At 42.5% G+C, this 23,418-nt stretch overlaps 1 protein-coding gene across 3 annotated transcripts in view; it reads right to left on the bottom strand.

The window, feature by feature from the left end:
- Positions 1-23,418, bottom strand: part of klhl13 (kelch-like family member 13) — a 104,708-nt gene that overhangs the window by 18,991 nt on the left and 62,299 nt on the right. For all 3 annotated transcript variants that reach the window (XM_084073754.1, XM_084073753.1, XM_084073755.1), the window contains 4 exons: positions 17,578-17,710; positions 12,502-12,698; positions 7,397-7,723; positions 6,201-6,672 (listed from right to left, as the gene is read on the bottom strand). In XM_084073754.1, coding sequence (XP_083929880.1) covers positions 6,201-6,672; positions 7,397-7,723; positions 12,502-12,698; positions 17,578-17,710 — 1,129 coding nt within the window. The remainder of the gene's footprint in view (positions 1-6,200; positions 6,673-7,396; positions 7,724-12,501; positions 12,699-17,577; positions 17,711-23,418) is intronic.

The following is a 23,418-nucleotide window of genomic DNA, read 5'->3' as shown; positions in this document are numbered from 1 at the left end:
CTGTCGGCCGAACCAGGAGGCTTGTACATCTCCATTATTCAAACTTTATGTTTATTTCCTCTAGAAATTAATCCGGTAAGACCAGGAACGCATCTGTCATTTGTATGATTTATTTGGGCTATTAAAAAACAGCAGATCTACAAGCTCATAGCGCGGCACCGAGTGCCGCGCTATGAGCTTGTAGATCAGCTATTTTTGAAAAATCATGAAAATGTGTGCAAATCTTGTTAATAAATATATATATATATTTTTAAAGCGGACATTTGTAACTCAAATCTTTGCCTCTGGAGGGTCCCTGGAACTAAATGTTTTGAGATGGGGGTCCGCGGCCGAATACATATAATTTTGGGGGTCCTTGATATGAAAAACTTTGAGATCCACTGATTATAGCAACATACGTTTTACAGAAAACTGTTAGGATTTAGAAGACATTTGTAGAATCCCCCACAAGCAAAGATTTGAGTTACAAATGATTGCTTTAAAAATATATATTATATTCAAAGATTTGCACAAAATGTTTAAAAAACAAACAAACAAAAAAACAATGCAGATCTACAAGCTTGTGAGTGCCGCGCTCCGAGCTTGTATATCTGCTATTTTTGAATAGCAACATAAATCAAAAAATGACACTGATACTTTCCCGGTCTACATATATTATAGCCGTATAAGAGTGTCGCGGAAAAAGGTAGCGGAAATGGTCGATAGATCGGCTGTTGTCCCTATTTCTGAGACATTCTAAAAGTGAACGTGGTTGAGTGTGTGTCTGTGGGTTTTTATGAATGTTGAGCTCGTCACTAAATAATAACTACATTGGATCCACTGGAACACAGGTTCTACTTTTACATAATTATGCTGAAAAGTAAGTGAGTTCAGCGTCGTCGGTTTCCCTGACAAATGTTTTGCTTCAAATGTCTTTATTTCCTTTTTTAAGGTTTTTAACAAGCATTCTCTTGCTCATTCTTAACGGCTCCATAGCCTCCATTTGGCGTGGTCGGCTACTTTGATACGTTTAAACCTCACCACATCAGCATAGAACTCCATATACAGTATGGAGTTATCTGCTTTTTGGGGCGGTGTAACCGCCCCCTATAAGTGAGGTTTGGACACTGACCAATCCTGCACCGTGATTGGCCAATAGTCTACAACGCAGTCTACAACCCTAACCCTTCCACAGTCAATGCAAATCTATACTTTTGCAAAGTCAGCCAATCACATTACAGCTAGTGTCATCACCACTAGCTGTAATGTGATTGGCTGTCTTTGCAAATTCAGGACTGTGATTGGCTAGCGAAACACATGACACACCGCCCACTTCACACTGGGTGTGATTTTATTTTTTTACTTTGAACTTTTCCCCTCTTTTTTAGTTGACTGTTACTTCTTGTCTTGGTCGTCATGGCTGCCAGTTCCCACCTGATGTTGTGTGGGAGTTCAGACCGCTGCAGATCGTACCGAATAACTGCCAGCTTGCACAATGTCTTCAGGCTAGGACTCAAGTCTAAGACATACAGGTCACCATTGGCCTCTATATCGGATCCATATCCTCCAAAGAGGATGACGCAATCTCCCACCATGCAACAGTGTACCATGTGACTCCATGCTGTGAGATAAGTTCTTAAACATGGACCATTCCCTTCGGACTGAACCTTCTTCCAGGTGAAGGTGGCTGGACTGCATTTCCACAGATCATTAAAGTCCTGGCCATGGCCCCCGCCCCCGCTGACACCAAAAATGTACAGCTCTCCATTGTAGGCAAAGACTGAATGACCGGCGCGTTCAGCTGTAGGAGGCTGTGCAGAAGGCGTTTTCAGCCAGCAGTTGGTCTCTGTGTCAAACACACTGAAGGCGTTGTAGTAGTTGCCGTCGTCGTCGAGGCCCCCAAATACAAACATCTTGGTCCCGATGATGGTGGCAGAGTGATGTAAAGAAGCCTGTGGTGGAGTTCCTCTGGTCTTAATTAAAGACCAGACCATTGAGGTGGTGTCCAACTTGTAGGTGTCATTATGGTATACATCATCCTCATCCGTCTGGCTCATTCCTCCATAGATAAACATGACCTTCCCCAAGACACAGGCTGAGTGGCCCTCCCTCCCCTCTGGAACATTCCCAGAAACCCTGGGTGTGAGCATTCTGTGGGAGTTGACCTCAAATGCATAAAGCACCTTGCTGTAGTTCCCAGTGTCAGTAACTCCCCCCCAGAGAGTTATATAGACGAAAGGGTCTATCAGCACAGCTGTGCGGCTACTGCGCATGGGGCGAACCACAAGGGCACGTTGTCCTCTTCCAGGTGTGTCTGTGGAACACTTGATCCAGCATAAAGACACCGTGTTGAAGACATGCACTTCAGTCCGACACTTGGACTTGATAAAGTCCCCTCTAAAGCAGTACACATTGTGCTTCACCGCTACAGCAGCATCATACAGTACCCCTGGAAGCCCTTTTAGGTGCATCGTCCAACGAACCATTTCACACACAAGTCTGTATATAGTTTCACCCTGTAAAAGAACGCAGTCCTACTCTGCGGCAGGACTTATATTGGTTAGGGGGCCGACATGTGACGTAGACATGATGTCACGTGTAGGCCAAGTTGGTGTGTCTGCCCTTCAACTACCGTACCAACTACTCTGGCAACCACTACAGTGGTTATTTTACCTAAATATCAGTGTGTGTGTGTGTGTGTGTGTGTGTGTGTGTGTGTGTGTGTGTGTGTGTGTGTGTGTGTGTGTGTGTGTGTGTGTGTGTGTGTGTGTGTGTGTGTGTGTGTGTGTGTGTACACATGGAACCAATCTTACCTGTATGGGTCCGTTGGTTACATTTGAGTTGCTCATTTTGCTAATGTTTAGATTTTTTTGCATGATCGTTACTTGAAACTCATTAAATAACCAATAAGATGATGATGAGCCATAAATTATATTTTGTCCAATATCAATCAGTCGATCAATCAATCAATCAATCAATCATTTACACTGAGCAAATGTCTGCTGTAACATGTCTGTTGTGACAGCTCATAGCGCGCCACCGAATGCCGCGCTACGAGCCTCATCTCAAAATATTTAGTTCCAGGGACCCCCAGAAGCAAAGATTTGGGTTACAAAAACATATAAATATATATATAATATTCAAAGATTTGCACACATTTTCACCATAAAAATAAATAAATATATATAGCAGATCTACAAGCTCATAGCGCGGCACCGAGTGCCGCGCTATGAGCTTGTAGATCTGCTATTTTTGAATAGCCAAATAAATCACAAAATTACACAGCATCTTCCCCGGTCTTAAGGGTTAAAAGGCAGAGCATGCTGTATAGATGTGGGGATACATGATAATGTATGCAGGCAGAGCCTTCGTCACTGCATTTCACACCTTCAGTCTCACTGAGTTATATTTATATCACATGGAGAAGGAGAGGTGTGAGGGGACCGTACAGTACAGTAGAAATGCACCGGAGACTATGGAGAGAAGATTTATAACACTTACATTTGATTTCTAACAATCTAAACCACTCAATTCGGGTAACAACACATATCTGTGTCATTTTAGATGTTTAGATGTCATATTTTATACTTTGGCTATTCAAAAAAAAGCTGATAGCTGATACAAGCTCATGGCAAGCGTGTAGATCCGTGCCATTTAAAACAAATCTCGAACATTTGTGCAAATATTTGAACATACAGATTTTTTTTTAAAGGCACGTTTTTGACTCAAATCTTTGCTTCTGGGGGTTCCTATTGCAACATATTTTGAGATGGGGGTCGGCGGTCAAATACATATCATTTTTGGGGGTTTCACTGATATTATAGCAACATACGTAAAAAGGACGATTTAAAAAAAAAAAGTGAAGTGAGCGGTGATATTTATGAGTTATTCATTTCATCATGCGTCTCGCTAGCCAATCACAACGCGTCTGCGAAGTTTGAAGTTAATTTCATCATGTGTCTCGCTAGCCAATCACAGCACGTGCTGCGGGTGTGATTTCTTTTTTTAGCCTATGGGCGTGTTTTCCACAGCATGGCGTCACAGCGAAAGACACATTTTCACGACGGAAAGAAAAACTTTCACCACGGATGGGTCCTAAACCCTCTTATAGGAGCGGTTGCACCGCTCAAAAATAGCTAATAGATAATGGTTAAAGTGATTAAAATCTGAAATGACAGATGTTTTCCCGGTCTTAATGGATTAAGTTATGGATGGCACACAATGTCTAAAAACTGTTTTCTGAAAAAAAAAAAACTCATGTTGCTATGATCAGTGGTTCTCAAACGTTTTCATGTCAGGGACCACCCAAAGTGATATCTATTTGGCCATGGACCCCCCGTCTGAAAAGATGTTGTTCCAGGGACCGCCCCCAAAAGAAAAGATTTGAGTTAAAAAGGTTTGATTTAAAAAAAATATGTATATTCAAAGATTTGCACAAATCTTCACGATTTTCCCAAAAAATAGCAGATCTACAAGCTCATAGCGCGGCACTCGGTGCCGTGCTATGAGCTTGTAGGTCGGCTATTTTTGAATAGCCCAAAGTATAGAATAATGTGTTTAAGTGCTTTACACAGATGCGTTCCCTGTGTTTTAATGGGTTCGCGCAGGGTGCTGCTATCTAGCTGAAGCAGAGCCTCTTGTTTACCATACTGTGTGCTGAGGGTTGAAATAGTTGTTTTTCCATGAATACAAATTCACAAAGTAATCGGTAAATCATACATAACGGGGGCCTTGCTTATGCCTCGCTGTAATACCGCTTCCAGCGGTCAATCTTCTCGCTTGACCACAGTTTATCGTCTCAATTAAAATGCCGGCGTCCAAGACGCGATTATACATTATAGCCAACCAACCTGTTCTCACAGTTAGAAAGGCCTGGCAAATGGACTTACTTAACCCATTAAGACCTGGAACTGTGTCATTTTTAGATTTGAGCTAAAAATCATTATTTTACACTTTGGGCTATTCAAAAATAGCAGATATACAAGCTCATAGCGCGGCACCGAGTGCCGCGCTACGAGCTTGTAGATCTGCTATTTTTGAAAAATCGTGAAAATGTGTGCAAATCTTTGAATATATTTATTTCTAAAGCAAACATTTTTAACTCAAATCTTTGCTTCTGGGGGGTCCCTGGAACAAAATATTTTGATGGGGGTCCGCGGCCCAAAACATATAATTTTGGGGGTCCTTGACATGAAAAAGATTGAGCACCACTGATATAGAAATATAGGTTTTTCAGAAAACTGTTGGGATTTAGGAGACTTGTAGAATCGGCTTCAGGTCTTAAAGGGTTAACCCTGTAAGACTGTTTTTCAAATATTTTTATTTTTAACATTTTGGACAAAATAGACAATTTTACGTCTTGGTGCCCAGATGTCCCTTGTGCCCACCTATCCTGTATCCATTTAAAAGAGTACCGTTACCCTTTAGCCTAAAATGTTTTTTTGTTATCAAATCAAGCAGTCAGAAGAAGATAAAAGGTACCATAAGGTGGCTTTTATTTATTTTGATATGTATTTTATGTGTAGTAGCTTAATCAGCAGCTGAGCAAAATTGTATAACATGTACTTTTTGATCTACTTTTTGATCTAGTGCCATGCTATGAGCTTGTAGATCTGCTATTTTTGTGAAAAATCGTGAAAATCTTTGAATATAGATTTTTTTAAAGCAAAAATTTGATTAACATAGATTGTTATTATTATTATATTTAATATTAATACATATATTTTTACCAAAAAATATCACTTATCCCCTTTAACCTATTGAGACCGGGAACGCGTCTGTGTTATTTTAAGATTTCTTTGGCTATAAAAAAAATTGCAGATATACAAGCCCATAGGGCGGCACCGAGTGCGCTTGTAGATCTGCAATTGTGAAAATGTGAAAATCTTGAATATATATATATATATATATATATTTAAAGCGAACCTTTGTCAAATATTTTGTTCCAGGGTCCACCAGAAGCAAAGATTTGAGTTACAAATGCTTGCTTTAAAAATATATATATATTCAAAGTTTTTCTTTTTAAAATAGCATATGTACAAGTTCATAGCGCGGCACTTGGTGCCGGGCTATGAGCTTGTAGATCTGCTATTTTTCGAATAGCCAAACAAATCTAAAATGACACAGATTAATGGTCTTAATGGATTAAAGAAGGATTCCCCCCCCCCCCCCCCCCCTTTTTTCCAGGGGGTCCAACGACTAACGAGCGCGCCCCGACTCACCCAGCTCTCCGGCGGCGTTGCGCCCGCCCACGGCGTACAGGTGTCCCTTGAGCGCGCTCAGATGGAAGAAGGTCCTCTTCTCGTTGAGGCACGCCACCTGCATCCACTTGTTGTAGCGCGGGTCGTAGCGGAACACCGTGTCCACCGCCGTCTTCCCCTTGGTGTCGTAGTTGCTCTGGCCGCCCACCACGTACAGGAAGTTGCCGATGACGGCGATGCCGTGTTGGTAGCGCGGCGCGTCCATGGGCGCCAGCGCCTTCCACTCGTGCGCCTTCTCGTCGAACAGCCGCAGCTCCTTGCTGACCACCAGCTGCTGCCGCAGCACGCCGCCCAGCGTCACCAGGTGGGCCGAGTCCGAGCGGATGGCCGTGCGCTCCGACTGCATGACGGGCTGCATGTAGGGCATCATCTGGTAGTTGGACGCCTCGAGCAGGAGGTTGACGCAGGTGTTGTCCGTGCGCATGAAGTCCACCTGTAACAGAGTTGTTATTGTGTTTGAAGTCCGTCAAAATTCATGTGTATATTCTGTTACTCTATGCAAGGCTCGGCCAGCACGCCCCCCTTTTCCGCTGCTGCATTTCCTTGTTATGGGCAAGAGCTGTGTCTGTGATAATCCACACCACCAGCCACACTGTCTTGTTGTTGTCTGACAGAGTTGGCAATACATCAGTGGCGTGCACGGACATTTTGAGGGGCAGGTGCTCAAGTAAATTATACTTTTTTTTGTTTACTTGGTCTGCTCTTTTTTCCCTCTACACCTATACCTCTTTGGCAAAAATAGCCGATCTACAAGCCCACAACGCCTCGCAGCGCGAGGCGTTGTGGGCTTGTAGATCGTCTATTTTTGGCTAAAGTTCTCCTCAGAAAAGGGATGCTAGGTTTCGAGTGGTTATGGTAAAAAAAGAAAAATCATATCACATAAAGATTTGGCGGACCCCCTGTAGTAACTCTGAGGACCCCCTAGGGGTCCCGGACCCCCTGTTGAAGACCCCTGCTGTAAACTGAAAAAAAAAAAACGTTTTTTTTTCCTTTTTTTTCAAAAGGGCACTTCTGGTCAAGAGGGCAAAGGGCAGGTGCTCTAGCACCACCTAGAGTCTATCTGTGCACGTCCCTGCAATAAATGCTGTGAACCTGAGAGAAGTGTGGCGTCGTCAATCTGCTGGGAGTGAACCAAAATATAGGGGTTACACACACACCGTCTGCACGTGGTTGATGAGCTCCTGGGGGTTCATGAGCGGGAAGCGGATGTTCTTCATGAGCTTGGCGGCGTGGTCCATGCGCCCGCCGTCCTCGCAGCGCAGCCAGCGGCACGCGGCCTTGAACAGGTCCAGCTCGCTGCAGTGCTTCAGGCTGTTGCTGGAGAGCACGAAGGCCAGCCGCTCGAAGGGCAGCTTGACGAACTCGCCCGTGCCGAGCAGCGAGGGGAAGTTCTTGAGGATGAAGTTGTTGACGTACTTGTCCACCTCGGTGAGGTTGTAGGTGTTGGCGATGCGGCCCACCTCCACGCAGTTGTCCAGGGAGACCTGTGTTGGAGGAGAGGATGAGGACTGGGTTTAAGACCTGAGGCCATTCTTAAAAATGTTTTCTAAATCCCAATCTGGGAACCCATCGCCAAATGAAAAGGAAAAACAGAGCCCTCTGCTGTTTTTACTATCTCAGTTGGCTCTGGGAGGAAGTCGACGTAGCACACGTGCGCAAGGAAACCGGGGTTTTGGTCTGCCTTCAGCCTTTCACTTCCGGTGGTGCGACTATGTTTTCATTCCCACTAACAATATTTCTACACGGAACACTAACACCACTTCTCCCAGAGAACATGGATCGTTTTGGTTATAAGCCCACTTGTTTCTATGATGAAAGAGCAAGTTAAAATGTGAATATCTTTCCGTGGTTTTGTCTGCTCCGAGGACGCTATTGTTAAATTAGTTTCTAGTTTGTTTCTAGTGGGGAAGGATCGGTACACACGTAAATCCCGCCCACTACATTTGATTGGGTAAAGCGCGGCCTGCTTCCTGATCTGAAGGCACGCCCACTTATAGGCCAGTGCGTACGCGATATGACGAACCCCCCCAACAGATTCAAGCGGAGAGCAGAATCTGTTCTTGAAAGATTATCTAAATCCCTTTAGATTCAAAATTCAACGCTTTCACGAAGTGACGTGCTGTGAGCTTGTATATCTGCTATTTTTTGAATATTAAAAGTATAATATAAGGCTAAAGTGATTGTGACGCTACATTAACTCATTTTTCTGGGGACCCCCTGGGACCCCTGGGGGTCCCCGGACCCCACTTTGAGAACCAATGAGCTAGGAGACATGTCCCATCGGTTAACGCACGCCCGTCAGAGTACGCAGTGCGGTAACCACAACAAGGCCCCCCAGAACCGACACGCTCTCCTGGTGGCCGACTCTGGGAAGTGCAGCCTATATCACAGCTGGGGCCGGATACATGAACGAGCAAAAAACTGACCAATGGGGTCGATTCACAAGCTTGTGCACAAGATTGCAGACGGAGGTGACACTACTGTGCATGCGAGACGATGCAAAACGAGGCGAGTAACTCCACAGAACTGAATGGGCGGAGATTTCCGAGAGTTGTTTTATGACTCTGTGGGTAACCATTATCATAGTATACTATAGTATATTCCAAGTGTCCCTGAGCAAGTAGTCTCGCGTTGCCAGACTGTTGCCTCCCACAATTTTCAAATGTTTCCGGTCATACAGTCTGGGACTCGGAAGCTCTGATCAGGATTAGAATATAAACCGGATGTGAAGCCTCCTCCACACTTCTGTTTCGTCTTTACAGTCGCACAAATTTATCCTAATATAAATACAAATCATCTAAGTATATTCAGCTGCCTGCTTAGCAGAAATGGAAATTAAAAAATAAAATGTAAAGATATTTAAAAATATATGTGAACGGAAGTGCCAGCTTCCTCTCTCGGACTTTGGGAAGTGTAGTTCCAGACTCTATATAGCATTCAGAGATTGTGGAATAGTTGTCTGGCTACGCGAGACTACTGAGCAAGACACTTAACCCCTAACTGCACCCTGAGTGTGCTGTGTTAGTAGGTAAGTCGGTCGGAGAGGCTTATTGTCGGTATCAGACGAGAAGGTCAATGTGCTGAGGTGGAGCGCCACACCACAGGTGCCCCGGGATCGAACCAATGACCTTGCGTTCCAAAAGGCAAGTGCTCTACAGACTGAGCTACCCCGAACACCCAGTGCAAGAAGATTGGATGGGTGCATTAATATCGCTCACTGACTCCTCATAGGATGGGTGAACATGCAGAAGACAAATTTCATGTAAATTTCACTGCAAATGTACAACGACAAAAGGAAGCAGGACCGACTATATTATATTATTAGAAACCGACAATCCCACCGACTTCCCATTGGGCCCATCGCTCCCTCTGCTTCTCGTCGATACAGAGCCCAAGTCTGAGGCGGATCGGTCGGACAGTTCTGGAGATACGCGGGGAGGACTGTCAACGCAGAAATGTGCTGCATTTAATAGAATGTGTGCCCACACATTTTTACCAAGGAATCTTCAAAACCTTTCCACAATATTCTACCTCATTTCCAGGCCTATACGGCGATCACACGGTGCAATAATGAGGCTGTTATTTCAGTGTGCCATGATGCCCTAATCTAAGGGTTAGCTAGGGTTAGTGTAGGTCAGGGAACACAACATAGACATCATGGTATTTGTGTCTAAACGTGCCGTAGATTCAGAAAATTCCATTTAAAATTCCGTGCCACATTTTTTTTCTCTACACCACATATCCTGACCTAGGGCATGACACCCTGGAGTACCAGGCACATTATGACACCCATAGTATTGTGTTTTTAATGATCTTGGATAGACTTAACCACTTAAAGGGATAGCTGTGGGCGCTGGGGGCGTGCCTTCTCCTCCGCGTCATCAGCGCCCATACCCTAGGTGGGGTTGGTGAAAGGGCCTACTCTGTGTGGAGTTTGCATGTTCTCCCCGTGTCTCCTAGGGTAGTTAATACCCTCACAAAAACATGTAGTAATCCTGGTCGCTATACCGCCTCCCCCATGACAGCCGGGGCGCCTGATGGAGGGGAAAGGAACTGGTTGGAATAACGTGTTCGTTCCACGCGCTACGTCCTACCAGGGAAACTCCCCCCTGTTAGGTGACAAGAAGGTCAGTTGGCTCTCATGCACTGAAGGAAGCATGAGCTTGGCCCTGGCCTCCCTGGCTGTGGGGGACTGGTGTAGCGCTGGTTAAGGGCTGGTGTAGTGCCCAGGATCACTTAGGAAATTGGCACCGGGTGAAAAAAATGGGTTACAAAAATCGCGGGATAAAAATTATAAAAAAAATAAAGGGATAGTTCACCCAAAACAATACTTTTTTTCTATCAATTAGTCACCTCATGGAGACTTGAATTCATGGATATATTTGTGTGTTTGTCTCATTCATAAGACAATAATTTGATGACCAGCGGACCGGTAGGCGGTGGTTCCGGTAGGAGACACAAAGGAGACTCTTTGTGTCTCCTACCGGAACCGCTGCCGGTAAGCAGGAGTCCCTCAGGGCTCTAAACTAGCAAATGTTCTGTTTTCGCTGTAAATGGTAAATCTTAAAATTACACACAAGCGTTGTTCCCGGATTGGATGGGTTAAGCAGAGTATAGTGAGAAACTGTATTGCTAAGTTGGTGGTTTATATTCATCGTCAACAGCGGCTGTAGCCACAGCTGCAACGTTTTCACTAAAACCATGTTGTTAGAAATATACAGTGATCCATTGCGCAGGAAGTATTTATTGTACAGTAGGAATTAGGCCCGTCCCCGACTAAGAATTTATATAGTCCAATATGATTGGCCAAAAGTTGCCGACTGGCAGTCGAATCAGCCACAAAAAATAAAAATAAAAATATGCATGATTCCACTGAGAGATTGGCAGTGGAACCAGACTGATTCAACTGCCAATCTCCCAGTTGAATCATGGAACAAAGAAAATAAACTATGCAATAGAGGATCATTCCATTTGGGCTGTGTGGGGGGTGCTTAATGTCTGATTTAACATATACTTGCTTGATTTCTCTCAATAAATCATGATGTATATGCTTTTTTTTGGCAAACTATTAGTTAATCAATATGACAAATTAGGCCAATCTCTCAGTCAAATTTTTGTTGCATGATTCGACTGAGAGATTCAGTCGAATCACACTCCCTTGATCGATTAGTCGAATCATGGACTAATTGAGGTCAGGCCTAGTAGGAATCAGTGTTGATTTCGTCGACTAAAACTATAACGAAAAATTATCGTCCACAACCTTTTTCCACTGATGATAACTAAATAAAAACTAAAAAACGAAATAAAAACTAAGCTATGATGATTAAAACTAAGACTAAATATATTGACAATTGACAAATAAAAACTAGACTAAAATGTTAGTGAGGGACTATTAGTGGAGAAGAGATCCAGCGGAACTAAAAGACGAGTCATTTTATGCGTGGTCGCTCTCGGGTGTTGCACTCAGATCTACAAGCTCACGACGCGAGCTTGTAGATCTGCTATCTTCAGCACGCAACCAAGTGTAAAATCAGCCGTTACGACGCCATCAAGGCACCGCCAAAATATATTTTTTGTCGACAAAATTAACGTAATGTATTCGACTATAATCTTACGATATTGAGTCGAATAAAACCACACTAAAACTAAAGCTTTTCAGATGACTAAAATATGACTAAAACTAGATTAAATTGTATTCAAAAGACTGACTAAAACTGACCCCATGGTTCAAATTTGCTGTCAAAATGAACACTCATTTGTCCAGTAGGACTCATATGTATACATTGATACAAATGTAACCTAGTATTTTGAAAGAAAATAGAAAATGTAATTATTAAGTAAATAAAAATAGTAATGAATTCTAAATAGCGATAGTAACAACGATATTAGTGATAGAAGATATTGTTATAATTAAATTTGCAAAAGGTACAAATTGATCACGTCTGAAAAGATAATGTAAATTAGAGATTTTTTTATTTTTTATTCCTTCACTTTTTCTTGTTTTGTTTCATCTGTTCTGAAATGTAATATTTGAAGTTTGTGCTAGTTCGTTTTCTTTTGTTTGCGCTTACGTTTTCTTTAAGCTACTATGATAATTTATTTTAAATGGTAATAAGGTGGGCAAAATAAGCTTCGGCTTCAGGCCATACCTTTTCGGCCAAATAGTCAACATGTTGACTAAGATGTACTGTATGTTCAAATGTTTTGTTGTAAAAAGAAATCATGACCGAAATAAATAAACTAACTAACTAACTCATCTTACCCCAGATATGAGAAAGACTTTGCAGAAGTCGAGCACAGGGAGTATCTGTAGGAAGCTGGCGGCCTCCAGAGTGTCCTGGAGGTTCTCCATGTTCAGAGACAGCTTGGCCGTGTAGATGAAGTCTATGATCTTCTTCAGTCCTATCCTGTTCACACCGTGCAGCTTGATGCACATCAGGTCCTGCTCCTTCATGCCACCTGGTGGACCAATGGAGAGTTTACAGGGTGATGAATTGAATACAGTACAGTAGGAGGACCACAATGGAAATAAGTACCCAGGACTTTTTAGCCGCTTGCTGAAAGCTGGCGGCTCTACAGACAGACTAAGACCTAGTCCGACACCCAAGCGACACCTGAGTGACACCTAAGTGTCATTGGCTGTCCTGGCTGCCCTTCACTCCTTTAAGCCAATGGCGACACGAATGGGGAGACGGCCCGCCCCCCCGCAGTAACCGTGCTTCCGCTGCGCTCCCCTCATTCACAGACACAGTGCACGTTTACTGCAGCCACAGGCAGGAGGGTTAGCCTAAATGCTAGCGTGCTTCATTAGACCTAGTTTGGCTATTAAGTTATTATTTGGCCATGTTCACACTGACTTCAATCTTAGCTATTGTTGGGAAGACCCGTGTGGTGTCACAAAATGTTGCCACCACTTATATAAAAAACATTAGAGCGTTTAGCGTCGCAGATTCTGTGCCAGGTTTGGTGAGAGAAACAAGCAATCCAAAAAACAAGTAATCAGGTCTATGAAAAGATTGGGGCAAAAAAAAGCCTGCCGCAAGCGGCTATATTATGACTTTGGTCATTTCTTGTTTTTTGTGCAATCCTTTTTTAGCCTAAATGTTTTACTGTGCAAAGACACAGAGTAAAAAGAAGGCATTTTTTATGAGGCAGTTTAATCTTTATTCAGTCGTGGACGGAATTTGGAAGAGCCTTAAAATAAATGAGTCTGTCTTTCCTTTACAAGAGTGTTCCATAATGCTTCATGAATGTGTTACATAACAATCAGCAGTGGTGGAAAGTAACTAAGTACATTTACTCAACTATTGTACTTGAGTAAAATGTTCAGGTATTTTTTACTTTACTGGAGTATTTCCAATTTCCAATACTTTTACTTCTACTCCACTACATCTCAGAGGCACATATTGTACTTTTACTCCACTACAATTATCTGAAAACTTTAGTTACTAGTTACTTTGTAGATTTTGATTATTATTACAAAACATACATTAACCACTTCAACCCTATATACATTTCGGCCATTTGAAAATAGCTGATCTACAAGCTCATTGTGAGCTTGTAGATCTGCTATTTTCAAAAGATTTTTGTACATTTTATACGATTGAAAAGTTGTGAAATGGGCCACTCTGCATAATGACTACTTTCTACTTTTGGTACTTTAAGTACATTTTGATACCAATACTTTTGTATTTCTAAATTGCAGTATTGATACTTTCACTTAACCCATTAAGACCTGGAACTGTGTCATTTTTAGATTTGAGCTAAAAAGCATTATATTACACTCTGGCTATTCAAAAATAGCAGATATACAAGCTCATAGCGCGGCACCGAGTGCCGCGCTATGAGCTTGTAGATCTGCTATTTTTTTTTAATCGTGAAAATGTGTGCAAATCTTTGAATATATATATTTTTAAAGCGAGCATTTGTAACTCAAATCTTTGCTTCTGGGGGGTCCCTGGAACAAGATATTTTGATGGGGGTCTGCGGGCAAATACATATAACTTTTGGGGGTCCTTGACATGAAAAAGATTGAGCACTACTGATATAGAAATATACGTTTTTCACAATACTGTTGAGATTTAGGAGACATGTAGAATCGGCTTCAGGTCTCAATGGGTTAAATACAAAATGGGAGTACTTTTTCCACCACTGACAATCAGGACATGTATTAAACTATGAGCGTAGCATGATTGTATGCATGACTGAACCTTTATGAATTATTGAAAAAAGGCCCGACTTTAGTCATCTCTGACTGGTCTTTAATACGACAGTGTAGGGATGGAGGCTGTTGAGGAACACTCTCTACACCAAAGATTTAACTTGGATAATGGTTTTCAAGCATTGGACCTTTTCATGAATAATAAAAGACACGATGTCCTTTTAAAAGGCAGTGCTGGGAGGCTGTAGACACTGGCTAACTTAACTCATTGAGTGCCCAAATTATTTCTGTCTATTTCTGGCCAGTACGATTTTTCAAAGTAAAAAAAAAGTGCTTAGGAAGCGAGATGCAGACTTTTTCAGTTATAAGTTAAACAAGGAGTGGATGGAGCTGCAAATCTTCAGATGATGATATCTTGGGTTCTGAACAAAAAAAATATATATATATATTTGTCTCCGCCAGGAGACTATGTTTTCGTTCTCGTCCTTCCGTGTGTCCACCAAGCTAACATTGGTCAAGCTTCACGTGACACGTGACAATATGTTGAAAGGGTGTGCTTTGATTGGCTAGCGAGACGCATGATGAAATAGAGTCCTATAAATAGGTGTGTCACTTCAAAAGATCATTTATATCTTTTGAAGTGAGGTAAGACAGGATTAATCAGGAACAGTACTGGTGGAGACCTGTGCTCCGAGGAGCACATTTTCTAGTTTTTTTTTTTACTACTTTTTGCCAATCACATTTAACACATGATTGGCACGTTGCACCATAGCGTTAAAACATGTGAAACACGTGAATGGCACTCAATGAGTTAAAAAAAAAAGAAAGAACAAGAGGGAGGGTACACATTCACTGATTTAAAGAAATGTGTCAAATAAATGATGATACACTGGGATCAGTCACAGTCAAATCCAAAAGATTGCACCAGAAATCTTGTATCTCTTTTTTGGTTATTTTTTTCATAAATTCATGCCCTTTACTTATATCTTACTTTGGACGTATGACAGTATCACGTCAACTAGCCGATCTACAAGCTTACAACTAGAAATGGGACGATAATCGTTATCGTTTATCGTGATAAAAAAAACAACACAAATAGCAGATAGCTTGTACATCTGCTATTTTTGAACATTTTTGGAAAATCCTTAAAATGTTTGAAAAATGTTGAATAAAGTTAACAACAATCTTCTCTTGAGGGGGTCCCTGGCACTAAACATTTTCATGATGGGGGTCTGCGGCCAAATATGTCTCAATGTGGGGGTCCTGGGCACAAAGATGTTTGAGAACCACTGCTTTAGAAGGCATTTGTAGAGTCTTGTCTTAATGGGTTAAAGGGATATTTCACTTTAACAAAAAACATTGGTTCACTGTATCGTCTAATCAGGCTTTTATGAACACCCCGGACAGTTTTTAAGTTGCTCGATTCAGTATTTAGATTTTTGACATTTATTTTATCAGACACGCCCCCTTCATTTACAAACCCATTGTAACTTCAAACTCCATTTTAACCATGATAGATTCATTGAAAACACCGTCCTTGGTTCTGGTGACTCATACTGCCCTCCTAATACGTGAGGAGGGGGCCGTGTTTTTTCAATTACTTTTTTCATTTTTTCATTTCATTTTTGTATTGTATTTTATTTTTTTCATTCTCCATAAAAATAAATGAAAAGATTCATTGAAAAAAAACACGGCCCCCTCACGTATTAGGAGGGAATATGTGTCATCAGAATCAAGGACACTGTTTTCGATGAATCTAACATGGTTAAAATGGAGTTTCATATTGTCTGATAAAATGAATATCAAATATCTAAATACTGAATCAGGCCACTTAAAAACTGTCCAGGGTGCTCCCAAAAGCCTGAGTAGATGATAAAACGTTTAAAAAAATATATATCTTTTTTTTTCTTAAAGTGAAATATCCCTTTAAGAACGACTGAATTAAACAAAGCTGATCCCAAATGGCAGTCGTCCTCCTTGGAGCCTCACAGAGACAGCTGTTCCCCGGGCGCCCAGCAGCACTCATCCACCTCCACACTTTGTTTTCATCCGGCGAGCAGCTCGTTTCCCCTCCCACCCGTTTGGCGTCGACTCTGTTAACACGGCGGTCACAGCCAGCGAATGCCTGCATGAGCATTCCACACACCTCAGGGTGATGTGGTAGAAAACCTCATCATCTACCAACACTGTTTGTTACTTCTTACTTGTCACGAAATGGAAAAAAACAACCTGTATTCCAATGGAGCCACTGTAGCTATTTAGTCACAAATCTCATGTTAATACTTTTCATTGGTTCAATATTTATAAAACCCACAGACACACTTAACCACTTTCACGTTACATATTTTCATAAATAGTGAAGGTACCTGTGAACATGTGAGACTTCTAAATATGTTCCTCGTTGACTTACATTGTACAGTGAAACAGCTCTCAAAGTCACTCTTTTAGCACGTAAACAAACACAAACAAAGTTGATTCAGACAATATAGAACATCACCAAACCCCGTACTGTTTATTTTTAGCGGCGCTAGCCGCTCTATACCTTTAGGTATAGAGCCTGACTTTGTCCGTGTGCGTCAACGTTCTGATTGGTCAGGTGCGTACGTCAACAAAGTGATTGGTCAAGCTTCACGTGACACGTGGCTATAAACATAATAAACACACATCGATGACAAAATGTATCAAAGGCGCCGCTACCTTCACACAGGGTGTGATTTTTTAATATATATATAAATGTCAACTTCCTGTTGATTTTACTATTTGAATATCCGGATCCGCAGATTCAGTCTGGGTTTTCTTCCTAATAATAGTAAAATCAACAGGATGTTAAAGGTTCTATGACATTCATTTTCACTTTTTTTAGTTTTTATGTTTTTTTGGGGGTTTTATGACCTCAATTACACCCAAAAAGTCTGAACTTTGAACATTCAGTGGATTTTCTGTGGTCTGGGGTTTTCTGAATAATCAGGCTGAAAAGAAATCATCTTTGTTTGTGTTCGTTTACATGCTAAAAGAGTGACTTTGAGAGCTGTTCCCTCCGTACAATGTAAGTCAATGGGGAGCATATTTTGAATGATCAATTTCTAATCAATGCAGCAATTATTTTTGATTTCTTGTCCACCTCTGAAGTTCCATCATGGTGAGGTAACTACACAACAGAGCAGTGAATGTACCAACCTGTGAACATGGCTTTGAAGTAGTCTGAGGAGGAGGCCATCATGGCTCTGTGCACAGGGAACGGCTCGTCTCCGTCTCCGGCCACCAGTGTCACGTCACACAGTAGACCCTCTATCCTCAGCTGGTCAAATCCCTGAGAGAGAGACAGAGAGAGAGAGAGAGAGAGAGAGAGAGAGAGAGAGAGAGAGAGAGAGAGAGAGACAGAGAGAGAGAGAGAGAGAGGACAACATGTTGAGTTATGCTTTGTTGCATGCAACACGCTGTGAGCGCCGAGATCTGCTATTTGCGATGCAAGACAGTGGCAAGCAACAAGGTATAAATGAAGACCCTTGACATCAAGTACTGTTGCAGCGTCGATCTGACCGGAAGGCGAACCCGGGCCGTCCTGTACGTTACCAGTCAGCTAAAGAGACAGACTCGATGTCGAGTCCCCCCCCCCCACCCCCACCCCCACCTGGAAGCGTGTCCACGTGCTCCAGGCAGAAGCTAAGCTTGACTAGACTGAGAGAACGAGAGCAATCCATGGTCTCGAAGGGCGGATCCAAACCCAGGCGCCCGGAGCAGCCGCGTCCTCCGATTGCTTCACCAATCTATGTCCCCGCCTCCCCTCCACCCCTCCCCCCCCTCCGGTCTGTGCACGGAGCACGCTGACGTCACCAAATTTAGAGCGACGCCCCTCTGCACTCTGGTTGGTTAGGAGTTAACAAGGTCCTAAGACCATCGTTCCTGCACCGTTCGCCCAGACTTTTTTCTTTTGAAACAAAAAAAAAAAGGCTGGGTTTCCGAGGCTAAAGCTTGACTGACTGGCGGGACCTCCGCGACGTGGCAGGTAGCGTGCCGTCGACTTGAGCATGTGACTGCCCGTTCTGCCACAGATCCATGCCACCGATGTAGCGCTGAGCCGGCCCGGGAGGCGAGCCCCGGGCCGCATAGTTACGAGGCGCGCATGTTACAGTACCTGTCGGCTAAAGAGCCAGGCTCGATAGCGAGCAGCAACGCAGTCTCCTGTAAACCTACACTGTTACTGAGAAGATATAGTTTGAAAAATCAGCGGCCGTTCACACCGAGCACGATGACTATAACCGTTCAAGGTTGTACTTTATTGTTACATGTTGTGTACAGGTACATAAGAGTAAAACTTATTTTGGTTTGTCTTCCTTCAGACAATGCAGCAGCATAGATAATAACAGAATAATGATGGAAATCGCATACAGATTTAAAGAAAGAAAGAGTGCAAAAAAGTGCAAAAAGAGATGCATTGCAAGAGTAAAAAAATGCATGCAAGTCCATCAGGAGGAAAATCAGGGATGCGATCAGTCTCATTCCCCCTCGGAGAGTTGTGTTATTAAAAGAGGAGACGATCATGAATAGCTAACGCTATTGCTGGTAGGCTAGTTGGCATTACCTCAGGCACAACTACTGTGTTGTCTCCATATATCCAAGAGTATCCATAATGTCCTATTGCATGTGTCTTTCAGCACCACTGAGACAGAGATATCTCTCTCTCTCTCTTTCTTTCTGCGTGGGCTCTGACACAGGCTCACAGAGCTGGACTTATTATTTATTTAATATGGTAGAGCATAAAGTGGGCTACAACAAGTACAAGCCTTGGAGACGGTCTTCAGTGGCTCTGTGTTGTGGGATGATAGCACTGTGTGTACAAAGGCACAATCAAACAGGGTTTTTTTCCTTTTTTTTCGTATCGCTCACAGCCAAACGCTGGCAGCAACAAAAGCTGACACACATTATAACTCACTGCCTCTGACGACAATCTACACCAAGGGGTCTTCAAACAGGGGGTCCGGGACCCTCAGGGGGTCCTCAGGAGTTAGTTACTAAAGGGGGGGCCGCAAAATCTTTTTACATTAACTACTTGAACCCTAGCATGTTCTGAGGAGAACGTTGGCCAAAAATAGCAGATCTACAAGCTCACAACTTTTCAAAGTATTTTTGTGAGCGATTTGCAAGTTCATGCTCATTATAGTAGACCATTGGTTCTAAAAGTGGGGTCCGGGGACCCCCAGGGGTCCTTGGGGGGGGGGATACCAGAGGGTCCCCAGCAAAACAAGCTAAAATGGCGCCACAATCATTTTAACCACTTGAACCATTATTTTATACTTTGGCTATTCAGAAATAGCAGATCTACAAGTTCATAGCGCGGCACGTAGTGACGAGATGAGGAGATGCACAGCGCCTGAGGTTCCGGTCGTTGGTTCCGGCCGCCTGATGACATAACGCTCCGACCGGATCAGAAACCCCAAAAATAGTATTGATCCCAAGCTAGGTTGAAAGTGGTTCATTTTAAGTGACCCAATTAATGTCCTGGGTCATTAATGTCCTGGGTCATTAACGTGGCGTTGAGACAGCCTGACAGAAGATGAGCTGAATTGCGTTGATGTGAAGAGGCAGAAGTGGACGGACTGTGATGATGAGAGTGGACGATACAGGAAGCTTCCCTGTGATTAAAACACATTTCTATCACTGCAGGGATGGGGGTGGTAGAGAGGCCAACAGTTAGCATGAGGAGAGAGAGGGAGGCCTCAGCCATGGGTAGGCTGCACGCTGTTCAGTGGAAAAGGAACAAAATAATGAGATTTCCTAACTTAATCTTTATAATTAGTTGCATTAGACCAAGGCCGCGACCCCCCCCCAAAATAATCATATTTGAACTGGGGACCCCCCACCCTGACAAGCTCTAGGAATTGTAGGCGTTACATTCAGATTGATTTACATTGATATTGATGTAACTGTGATGTGAATTAATGCAATTTAATGTTCTTGTTTTTTAATGAGTTTGTAATATATATATTTTTTTTGTGTGGGGCCGAGTAAGTCAATGCAATGGCCTTTTCAAACACACAAATAAACCTTTTGTTTTCAAGAGGGGGAGGGAGGGGGGGTGTTGAGCAAATCCCATAATGTAGGAGGGGGGCCTTGTAGGTAATTAACCCATTAAGACCTGAAGCCGATTCTACATGTCTCCTAAATCACAACAGTTTTCTGAAAAACGTCCGTTTCTATATCAGTGGTGCTCAATCTTTTTCATGTCAAGGACCCCCAACATTATATGTATTTGGTCGCGGACCCCCATCTCAAAATATGTTGTTCCAGGGACCCCCCAGAAGCAAAGATTTGAGTTACAAATGTTCGCTTGAAAAAATATATATTCAAAGATTTGCACAAATTTTCAAAAATAGCAGATCTACAAGCTCATAGCGCGGCACCGAGTGCCGCGCTATGAGCTTGTAGATCTGCTATTTTATAGCAGATCTACAAGCTATATTTTAAGTGTAAAATAATGCTTTTTTAGCTCAAATCTAAAAATGACACAGATGCGTCCCAGGTCTTAATGGGTTAAGACAATTTTAAACCCAATTAAAAAATAAATGGGCAGCGAGTGCAAGGTGTTATGTGATCAAATGTTCAGTAGCCAGATAGAAGCTGTGCTTGCTGCATTCTGAACCAGCTGCAGGCGCTGGAGAGATTTGTTTTATTTAATTTTTTTCAGAGCCAGGAATATAGAGGGAATTACAGTAGTCAAGGCGTGGATAAATAAAAGGCACGGATACATTTTGTTAGGTCGAAGAGGTGGAGAGAAAGGGTTTGATTTTAACAATGTTTCTAAGGTGGTAAAAAAAAGAAGACTTTAAGGACTTTCTTTACACAACCTTCAGGAGAAGGCAGTATCGGGCAGTGGTGGAAAAAGTACTCAAATTCTTTACTTAAGTAAAAGTACCAATACTGCAATATAAAAACACTCTGTTACAAGTACAAGTCCAGAATTCAAAATGTACTTGAGTAAAAGTACAAAAGTCTTGGCATCAAAATGTACTTAAAGTACCAAAAGTAAAAGTCCTAAATATTTGAAAATAGCAGATCTACAAGCTCACAACGCGTCGCAAGCTTGTAGATCTGCCATTTTCAAATAGCCTAGGCATACAATAGGTTTAAAGTGGTTAATGTATGTTTCATTATATCATAATTCATATCTGAAAAGTAACTAGGAAGTGAGGTTTTCAAATAAATGTAGTGGAGTAAAAGTACAATATGTGCCCCTGAGATGTAGTGGAGTGGAAGTAAAAGTACTGGAAATTGGAAATACTCAAGTAAAGTACAAATACCACAGAATTGTACTTAGTTACTTTCCACCATAGGGTTGTAGATCTGAAAGTAATGAGGCGAGGTTATGTTCTTCTGTCTCGGGGCGGGTTGTTGTTGAACAACACAAACCTGGGGTTTTAGCATCATTAAGTTGGAGAGAAGTTGTCAGACATCCAACGTTTGTGGCAGCGGTGGCCTAGTGGTTAGAGGGGCGGCCTTGATACCGGAAGGTCCCTAGTTCGATTCCCCAATTCATCACATCAATCATGAATCACCGCTGAATAGCCCTTGAGCAAGGCTTCCATGCAGGGTCCGGCTGGAAACAAGCTTCGTGCTTAGTCCGACACCCTGGGTAAACAACAAACTTTGCTTTGCTTTTTGATGTCAGCCTGCAGGACATGGTGGAGTTTGGCTAAAATAGTGGAGTTGTCATCTGGGCCAGTGTGGTTCTCAAAACGTTTTCATGTCAACGACAGGGCTGTCACCATTATTACATCATCGCCTAAACCAGAGGTCTTCAACAGGGGGTCCGGGACCCCAAGGGGGTCCTCAGAGTTACTACAGGGGGTCCGCCAAATCTTTGTGATTTTTACATTAACCACTTCAACCAAGCATCCCTATTCTGAGGAGAACTTTAGCCAAAAATAGCAGATCTACAAGCGCACAACGCCTCGCGCTGCGAGGCGTTGTGCGCTTGTAGATCTGCTATTTTCGGCAAAGTGGTTCGGTATAGGGGGGAAAAAGAGTGAAAGTACAGAGTGAAAGGTCAGGTTTACTAAGTATCGTTTTTAGAGCATTAGGTTAAATGTCTGGAAATACACATTAACATGAATCCAACATGATAGTGCTGTGAAACAAGTCTATGAAGCTGCCTATGAAATCTATGAAAATAAAAAATACTTTATATAATATATAATGGGGGTCCCTGCTTTCTCTCTCTCTCTCAGCCAAGGGGTCCTTGGCCTGAAAACGTTGAAGACCCCTGGCCTAAACGCAATCGCAATTATCTTTGGCATAAATCGTCATAATCATTTCCATGTTGAATTTGTTTTTCATATTTTTTAAAGCTAACATTTGTAATTCAAATCTTTGCTTTCTGGGGGTCCCTGGCCAAATACATATAATGTTGGGGGTCCTTGACATGAATAAGTTTGAGAACCCCTGAACAACTTTTTTCAAAAAACTGTTAGGATTTGGAAGACGTTTCGTAGATGCGTTCCCCGAGTGAATGGGCTGATCACAATTAATCGTCCAGTAAAATGTCATAATGGTGACGGCCCTAGTTAAGGATAGTGCAGATCTACTCCTATTCCTTTTCTGTGGTCTATGATTGAATTATCAAATTCATGCACCCCCCCCCAACATACACACACACTGAGCCAAAACTGCAGTACAAAGAGAAACATTACTAAACTAGAAAATGTGCTCCTCGGAGCACAAGTCTCCGCCAGCAGACCCACATTGGTGAGGATTTTTGGTAAGGAATTTATTCCAAGATTGGAACTTTTTCTGCTAATATCTCCTGACTAAATGTTAGCTTGGCTGATGGCACTGATGTCACTTCGAAACATGCAATGCAATGTTTCGAAGTGACTCACCTATTTATAGGTATGTATTTCGTCATGCGTCTCGCTAGCCAATCAAAGCACACCCTTTCAACATATTGTCACGTGATGCTTGACCAATGTTAGCTTGGTGGAACCAAAGGAAATCAAACGAAAACATACTCTCCACCATGCC

This window comes from Gymnoscopelus microlampas (genome assembly GCF_963454915.1).
Source record: "Gymnoscopelus microlampas genome assembly, chromosome: 12".
In the NCBI taxonomy this organism is placed as follows: domain Eukaryota; kingdom Metazoa; phylum Chordata; class Actinopteri; order Myctophiformes; family Myctophidae; genus Gymnoscopelus; species Gymnoscopelus microlampas.
The sequence above is the reverse complement of the archived record's forward strand: the minus strand, read 5'-3'. Positions and strand labels throughout refer to the sequence as shown.